Consider the following 8,901-nt stretch of genomic DNA (forward strand, 5'->3'; position numbering starts at 1 on the left):
ATTTTTTCCTGAATTCATTACAGAAGTCTCATATTTTTATTAAATCATTTCAAGGTGAAAGAATTTAATGCGAAACTAAATTTGTTTGGTCAATGCGGTTTATTGTAATTTCAACTAATAATATTGTTTTGAGTTTTGTTTAGATAAAAAAAAATTGACAACAGTCTTATTCTAATGTATTTCCTTTTTGGCAATTATGTCCTATATTCGTTTTAATTCTTACACTAATAATAAACTTGATAGTCGTCTGAGTTGGACAATAACTTGTTGATTAAGATATGATAATATTATATTTTAATGATGCCTACTGGTACCACTGTTGCTTTCAAACAATGGATCGACGATATAATATTTTGAACACTGACTCTACAATATAATGTAAACGAAGAGTCAATCGATAAAATACAACTCAAACGATTTTGGGATTAGATTTTATCATATCCTAATCAACATATTAGTGTTCAGTTCAGATTACCTTCAATTTTTTAGCGAAAAATATGAATTTGGAACATATGAATAATCGGTTAACCATTTTATAACTTTCAATAGTTTAGAAACTAAAAAAATAATACTTTATAGTTGAGGGACTATTTGTATATTTTACCCCAAAATCAATCGAAGTTAATAAATTTTATTCCAATACTTTAGAAAACCTTATTTTAAACATCTGATTAATAAATTTAAATACAATTTCATTTATCATTTGAATATTTTTTTAGTTTAAATTATCGATTTTCATTTTTAACATTTTATTTATGAACCCGATTTATTACAATTCCCTCCGACATAGTAAAGTGTTTATGATTTTAATTCCTTTTTATAGTTAATTTTTAAATTTTGGTTATAATTATTTTTTTATAAAATATATATTAAGAAATTATTTGTATAATTATTTTTAAATATAATTTTATTAATAATAAAATTTAAAAGTATAAGAAAATAAAGTTAATTTTTCTAAAATAGTTGTATAATTTTTGAAGGTGACGTAGATAAATCTGATGTTGGTATTAGGGAACGGGCCGGGTTCAGGCCGGGTATTGGTCTCCCGTCTCCGTTTAAAAAATCCGTACCCATTTCCGCTTAAAAAATCACGGGGTTTAAACGGGGATCTCCATCGGGTAATCAGGAAAAACCGTGGGGAAATGGGTATCTCCGTTTAGCATAAACGGTTATTTAAACAGGTATCGGGTCGGGTATCGTGCCGGGTATATATATTTAAATTAAATATATAAATATTATATATATATTTCAATTTAAATTAAATTTATTAATATTATATATATATATATATAATAATTATTTGTAATATTTATCGGGCCGGGTAATCGAGTAATTGGGGCGGGAATTACTAAACCCGTCCCCGTTGCGTCCCTGTTTAACATAAACGGTTTTTCCCCATCTCGTCCCCGTTTAGCATAAACGATTTTTCCCATCTCTATTTAATTCGATTTTCGATTTTCCCCGTCGGATTCAAATTTTTTTTGCCATCCCTAGTTGGTATCGAGATTGTTTGATCAGTTAATATGCACCGCACGATTTACTGACTTTCCCTTGTATCGTTTTTGGACCTGGAGAGTTGGTTGAAGCAGGGTTTAGGGCTTTGAAAGCTGAAGCAATTCCATCACTTCTCCATTTGATTGTAAAAAGAATCTGATTTCGTTTGTCAAAAACGATGCTGTCTCGATGGAGCAGAGCTTTAACCCATCTCTCAAAGCTACGATCATTCAGCTCCTTTGAGTCAGGCAATGATTTTAGTACGATTCGTCGCCGAAGCTATTCAGCTGTTGATTCCATCGACAAATCTTTTCCTACCAAACCGTCGGTAATTTCTTTTCCTTCAAAAAAAAAAAAGAATTTATACGAATATATCTTTGCAAGATCTTGTTTTGGGGTTGCTGATGATCTGGGTTCTTTTTATTTTGAGTAGGTAAATTTGGATAAAATGTTTAGGTCTAAGCCTTGTTCATTGGCTTTACCCCCAGACTCTCCCCTTAGAGTGGAAGACCCAAAGTATGAAGGCCTTAAGCGTATTGTTCTCAAGATGATGCTTTTCTATAGTAAACAAAGCAAGTCGATTCGAGGGGCAAATGTGATATATAGGCGTGTCCTTTCCCAAGTTGATAAACCTGCCATATTTGAAGGTCTCTCTATTCGTTATATTTCAGATTTTCCTTTGTTGGCAATACCGTTGTCTTCATGATTGGTGTCTTTGTTGCAGTATTTAACTTGGAGAAGACCTTCCAGACGACGTTTTCTCTGCTTGTACTTCACATGTGGCTCTGTTTACGCCGGTTGAAAACTGAAGGAAAAGAGGGTGTTGAACTAGGACAATACGTCTACGAGATTTACAATCATGATGTTGAGCTCAGAGTATCTAAAGCTGGGGTAAGTAGATATGCTCCTATGGATAAATTAGGATGATACCATAGTAACTGTTACTATTTTGCAAATGAGAATGCGAAAGCTCGAATAGTTCTTTGAAGCTAGTCTATTATCACTGAAATGGAAGGTGAACTTACTATTGACGAAATGGATGAAAGAATTGGAGAAGATTTTCTATGGAAATATTGTTGCTTATGACGCTGCATTGCTGCCAGAGGCTACAAAGGAGGAGCTAACAGAGGTTATATGGAGGTAAGTACTTCTTCAGAACTTGTTCCAGGCATTCGTGGTTGTCGTCATTGCAACTTCTCTATCTATTCTATGCCCTTGCAAGGAAGATCAGTTTTGTTTAATAATTGGTACGCCTCCATTTGGATCTATTTTAATTGGATGTAATTTGTTATACTGAAACTCGGAGATTTGTCTGTTGCCTAAACTCTGTATGATGGCCATGGAATTGTGATGCAAGAAATAAACTTGGCCTCGTGGGTAAGTTTGGCTGGTTCTATAAAGTTGTAGCCGTCATCTGAGGCTAATTAAACCCGATGTTATGTGCATCATCATTTGATAGACATCTTGGGCACTACTGAACTTGCTCATGTTTAGCATTGGTTTGAAAATTTTCAGGAATATCTTTTCTGATGATGGTACATCCAAGCCAATTGGTGCTGCATTACGTACAGTCCAGGCATGTTCTTATCTTTTGTTATGCCATTATAATTAACCATCATGTAGGATGTGGTATTGGTTCATTTTGTTTCTGAGGTATTTTCTTTAGTTCCATTTTGAAATGCCGATGTATCCATCTTTCATCCTGTTGGAGAAGATTGACTGTGCTCATAACCTGAAGTAAACTATGAACACCATAAGTTTGTGTTGAGTTGAATGGTCACAGTATGACTGATTCTTTACGGTTTTCTCTGCAGGCAATGGAAAGGTATGTTCGTCGTGAAGTCAGTTGCCTCTCATTAACGGGTAGGTTATGTTTTGTCAGTCCAACAGATGGAGTTTCGGATGTTGAATCCTTTAGAGGCTGTCAAATTTGATGTCTTTAAGCTTAACCTGAAGTTTGGCATCTAATATGCACAGATAAATCAGCCATGTTTTCTGGGAACTTCATGTTCACCCCATTGGAAGGTAGGTCACCGGATCCAACAAAAAGGTAGAAAGATGGATGAAGCTGATGTGAGAATTCAATTTTCCTGGGAAATACTTGAAAGAAAGGAAGAAAGAATGGTGGCTAATGCTAAACTGATATGCTTGTAAAGGGCTTCATATCACAGTCAAAGTAACTGTTGGCCGGGATTTATTTATTTCATACAGCAATAGGAGACTAGGAGTTATGGAACCGGAAATTGATGTATTCTTGTAGCATTAATTGCAAATTATGCAACAAAGTTTGATTGTAATACCTTTAATATCTAATGTTCTGTTTGTTTTGCAGAAATTAGATTTATCAAAATAATTTGGAACATTGTTTTTTTTAAAACAAATATTCGCTATACTGAAAAACCAATAGTTCATAAAATAAAGGGTAAACTACCTATTTGGTCACCAATAGGTCATAAATGAAGGATCATTTATGGAAGTAAAGCCCTATGTTTATTTTTTGCAACTAAATAACAACGCCATCAGTGCATGATTATATCAGATTAGAACAGCAATCTGAACTTAATGCATTATATATGCTTCATATGGCCCATTATGTAGTTCTTCGGATGGTCGGAAACTGACCTGAAGATCATGGAGGCCGACGATACATCACCTATTGTAGCCGATGATCACTTAGCTTTCATCCCAATACACCTTGAGAAGGGGAAGGAAAAGCATGCCTCATTTTGATGAGCTCAGGAGCTTTTTGTAGCCCTCAGCTGCTGAAACTTCAAGCATGTCTTGGTCAAGCTATGATTCTGCGAGATATGGATGGTAAACTTGATCCAAAAGTACACCGAAGACGGTGAGATCTTCTCCACCGCTAAATGTGACCAACTCCTCCATTGCCGATTCATCTTCTAGCTTCTGCTCTTCTCTTTCTGTGTCACCGCCAAGCTGGGCATTTCTTAATGTCCTCTGGCGCCAAAGGAAGATGACAAGCGCGAGAATGAGGAAGAGAGCTGTTGAAGATAATGCTAGAAGCAGCTTTAACATGTGGATATTTTTCATTTCCACAAAACTTGGATTCTTCTATTGTTTCCACAAACAAAGTTCGCAGCTTGCTGCGTTTCCAGGGGCAGGGAAGATTTGAACTTTGTGTTTTCTGGAAATTTTGCCATGTGAAGCTTCAACTATCTTGTTCTACCCATTTCCTTGGCTTTTTTCATGTAAATTTGGCTCAACTGTCCCATTTTCCTAAGAATATATATATATATTGAACCAATGATTTCATAATATAAAATGCACGAACATGTAAATATTTATACCTAGTAAATATCATTAGAGTTATGGTTAGTATTAATTTACATCCTATGTGTTGAACCATGTTTTATAATATTTTGATATAATAAATTGAGGCAAAATGATTTTGGACTTGATCGAATTTGTACAAAGTTTTCAAAAGTTCTAAAAAATAATTCAAAGTACATTAAACTACAATTTGAGCTTAAAATTATTTTTGGGTACGAAGTATTCTTACAGTATCGATACTGCATGAACAATACTGATACTATTAATGTGATACCGATATCAAAGGTAAGAGAAGTATAGATACTCTCAAGGTAGTATTGATAGTACCATGTATTTTTCAAATAGCTCAAATTTCAGAATGCAAAATAGGTACCGATACTTCAAGGGGTATTAATACTACTTTACACTGTAGTATCGATGCCATGAAGCATAGTATCGATATTGGTCAACCCAATGATATTCAACGGCTAGTTTATTTAAATATTACAAAGATAGTACTGATACTCGTCAAAGGAGTACTGATACTCCCTGTCCTTGGTAGTTTTATTTTGCAGAAAATTAATCTCCAACGACTAAAAATGGCTACAAATTCATTGCAACTTATAAAACAAGTTGATGACACTTGAAGAAGGTTACCAACACCTATCCAAGCATCCATACACAAGAGAAAAGTTTTTTTAATCTTTATTTTTCTTTCTCTTTTAAATATTTGTGTTTTGAGCTTAATTGTATATCCTTATATTTAGTTTCTCGTGAGCTTAAATCTTGTAAACATCATTCCTTAGAGAGGTTTTCTTGTTTACTTCTTTTAACATTGTAAAAGGGGATTGTTTCTAGCTTAGCCTTTGACAAACTAGGAAGTTGTAAATGTTATCTCTTGATCCTGTAAAAAGAAAGAACAAATTAGTGAATTTGTTAGAAAATCCTAAGTGAGGGGCTTAGATAGTGGATGTATACTTGGTTGAGAAGTCGAACCACTATAAATCCTTGTGCAATTTTTCTTATCCTTTTTACTCCTTACTCCCTATTCTCAAAAAACCAATTCACCCCTCTTGACAAATTATCTAGTTGATCGATTGAACTTCATCGAAAATACCAACAATTTGTATCAGAACTTGAATAATTAGAATGTACAACAACCTTGGGATGATCCTTGAAGAAACTATAACCATTTTCGACACAACTGAGAAGATGACTTCCACCTTCGATTCGTTCCACATGGAAGAATCCCAACAGATCGACAAGCCTCCATACTTCAATTGAGTCAACTACCGTCATTGGAAGAAATTAATGAAGCTATTCATGCAATCCAATGATCTTGATGCATGAGAGATGATCGAAAACGACTAATCTTCTCCAAAAAAGAAGACAAAGGAGTGGATGTCCAAGAACGGAATAAATCTCAACAAAAAGCCAAGGCCATGAACATGTTGTTTTGTGCATTTGGTTCCGATGTTTATTAAGGAGTTTCTTATTGTTTAAATTCCAAGGAGCTTTGGAATAAGCTCAAAGAGATACATGGAAATAAAAAAGAAGAACCAACAAAGGTGGTGTGCTTAATAGCTCTTGAATAACCAACAAGATGCATACAATGAATTATTTTTGGAGTTTGAGACCATGAACTCCAAATATAAGAAAATAATTTCAAAATTTTAAGTTGAAAATGATTTTCTTTTGAAAGCAAAAATGAGTTTTGAAAATCAAAATGAAATTTTGGAAAATGATTTAGAGCTTTCAAAAGTAAAAAATTAAAAGTTTTGAAAAATAATGTTTGATTTAAAAGTTAAGCTTGAATGCTTAACAAAAGAAAAGGAAACCATTTTAAATAATTCATCTAATTTCATAATGACAAAATGCTCACATTGTCATTATTATGGTCACAATGAACATACTTGTCCTTTAAATAAATGAAAATGTTTTAAAATTAAACAAGTATGGATTCCTAAAGGAACAAGGGGTATTGAAACTAAGGTCCAAGGATCAAAAGCAATTTGGATACCAAAATCCAATTAAATGTTTATTGTAGGTGTGTGGGAGCAATGATGATGAAAGTGAAGATACTCAAATGTTCTAGCCACATTTGATATGGAATGGGTAACCTCTAAACTTATTTTGATTATCTTGCATAATTGGTTGTTTATTTAGTTTAAGCATGCATGAGTTTTGATTTTAAATAATTTACGTTTTTTATCTCATGTATGTTAAAAAGTGTTGTGAAGAATATTTTCTAAAATTTTAATATTTTTTCATAAATGTTTGTTTATCATAATGAATTTTGGTCAACTTTGGTTTTAAATGCTTTGTTTTTTTACAAATTTTAATTTTTGACATTAATTTAAATGTTTATGCATGTTATTTATTGCAAATGATATCTCTCTAACAATTTATATTAATTTTTCAAATGCATAACACTTTTGGATAGTTTTATGCACATGCACTTAAATTCAACAATTGGTATTACATAAAGTTTATTAGACTTAGATATATTGAATTTCATCTACTAGTAACATGTTTGTACGTCTTTGTTGAAATTCAATGTCTTTTACATGTTATCTTTTAAAGTCAAATTTTTGTTTGGAATGCTTTTATTGATGGAGAGCTTTGATTTTTCAAATGGTTTTTATGCTAAAATTTACCACTTACTCTCCATTGTTATTTTTTAACTTTAAAGTTGAATTATTTTTTATATAACAAAAAGGGAGAAAAATATGAGTTTGAAAAATTCAATTTCAAGAATGAAAAGGGGGACCATTAATATTTTCTAAATATTATTTTTTCATAAAATATTTTATTAATGGGAAGTTTTGTCAAAAACAATTTTTCAAATGTTTTGTTATATAAAAAAAGGAAAGAATGCTGAACCATGTTTTATAATATTTTGATATAACAAATTGAGACAAAATGTTTTTGGACTTAATTGAATTTGTTCAAAGTTTTGAAAAATAATTCAAAGTTCATTAAACTACAATTTAAGCTTAAAAATGTTTTCTGAGTACGAAGTACTGATATTGTTCTTATAGTATCGATATTGCATGAATAATACCGATAATGTTCACGTGGTACCGATACCAAAGGTAAGAGAAGTATCGATACTCTCAAGGTAGTATCAATACTACCAGATATTTTTCAAATAGCTCAAATTTTAGAATGCAAAATAGGTACCGATATTTCAAGGGGTACCAATACTACTTTACAATGTACTATTGATACCATGAAGCATAATATCGATATTGGTCAAGCCCAACGGTCTTCAACGGCTAGTTTATTTAAATATTACAAAAGTAGTATCGGTACTCATCAAAAGAGTATCAATACTCCCTGTCCTAGGCAATTTTATTTTGCAGAAAATTAATCTTTAACGGCTCCAAAACATCCCAACAGCTAGAAACAGCCACAAAATCATTCCAACTTATAAAATCAAGTTGAGGATACTTAAAGAAGGTTATCAACACCTATCCAATCATTCATACACAAGAGAAGTTTTTTAATCTTTATTTTTCTCTCTTATAAATATTTGTGTTTTGAGCTTAATTGTATATCCTTAGGTTTTGTTTCTTGTGAGCTTAATTCTTGTAAACACCCCACCTTAAAGAGGTTTTCTTGTTTACTTCTTTTAACATTGTAAAAGGGGATTGGTTCTAGCCTAGCCTTTGAAAAGTTATGGAGTTATAAATGTTATCTCTTGATCCTGTAAAAAGAAAGAACAAATTAGTGAATTTGTTAGAAAATCCTAATTGAGGAGCTTAGATAGTGGATGTAGACTTGATTGAGAAATCGAACTACTATAAATTCTTGTGCAATTTTTCCTAGCATTTTTACTCCTTACTCCCTATTCTCAAAAAGATAATTCACTCTCTCTTAGCAAATTATCCGGTTGATCGATTGAACTTCATCGAAAATCTCAACACTATGGTTGATAAAAAAATACTAGTTTTAAGTTTTAACAGATTTGGCGATGGTGGCCATGACCCGAAATTGGCCGGTCGGGACACTGCCATCAGGAAGGGTGGCGGAGGAACCAAACAGCAAATATGCCCAGACTGATGAAGAAGATTTTACCTAAACTTGACCGAACCCAAAAAATTATACCAGTAGAAAAACTGATACATCGCACCA

At 32.6% G+C, this 8,901-nt stretch overlaps 1 protein-coding gene across 1 annotated transcript; it reads left to right on the plus strand.

Moving 5' to 3' along the window:
* The first annotated feature begins 1,644 nt into the window (after positions 1-1,644).
* On the plus strand, positions 1,645-3,786 carry LOC120117264 (ubiquinol-cytochrome-c reductase complex assembly factor 1). Its single transcript, XM_039137563.1, has 7 exons — positions 1,645-1,822; positions 1,928-2,141; positions 2,219-2,385; positions 2,510-2,634; positions 3,010-3,070; positions 3,309-3,357; positions 3,472-3,786. The coding sequence occupies exons 1-7, from the start codon at positions 1,673-1,675 to the stop codon at positions 3,546-3,548; spliced, it is 843 nt and encodes a 280-aa protein (XP_038993494.1). The 5' UTR covers positions 1,645-1,672; the 3' UTR covers positions 3,549-3,786.
* The last annotated feature ends 5,115 nt before the right edge of the window (positions 3,787-8,901 follow it).

This window comes from Hibiscus syriacus, unplaced genomic scaffold (assembly GCF_006381635.1).
Source record: "Hibiscus syriacus cultivar Baekdansim isolate YM2019G1 unplaced genomic scaffold, ASM638163v2 tig00110319_pilon, whole genome shotgun sequence".
Classification (NCBI taxonomy): domain Eukaryota; kingdom Viridiplantae; phylum Streptophyta; class Magnoliopsida; order Malvales; family Malvaceae; genus Hibiscus; species Hibiscus syriacus.

Excerpts from the sequence above, each read along its gene's own strand:
- LOC120117264 (XM_039137563.1), top strand. The coding sequence starts at position 1,673 with ATGCTGTCTCGATGGAGCAGAGCTTTAACCCATCTCTCAAAGCTACGA. Across the intron at positions 2,386-2,509 it reads TCAGAGTATCTAAAGCTGGG|GTGAACTTACTATTGACGAA; the intron begins GTAAGTAGATAT and ends CTGAAATGGAAG. Across the intron at positions 3,358-3,471 it reads CAGTTGCCTCTCATTAACGG|ATAAATCAGCCATGTTTTCT; the intron begins GTAGGTTATGTT and ends TAATATGCACAG.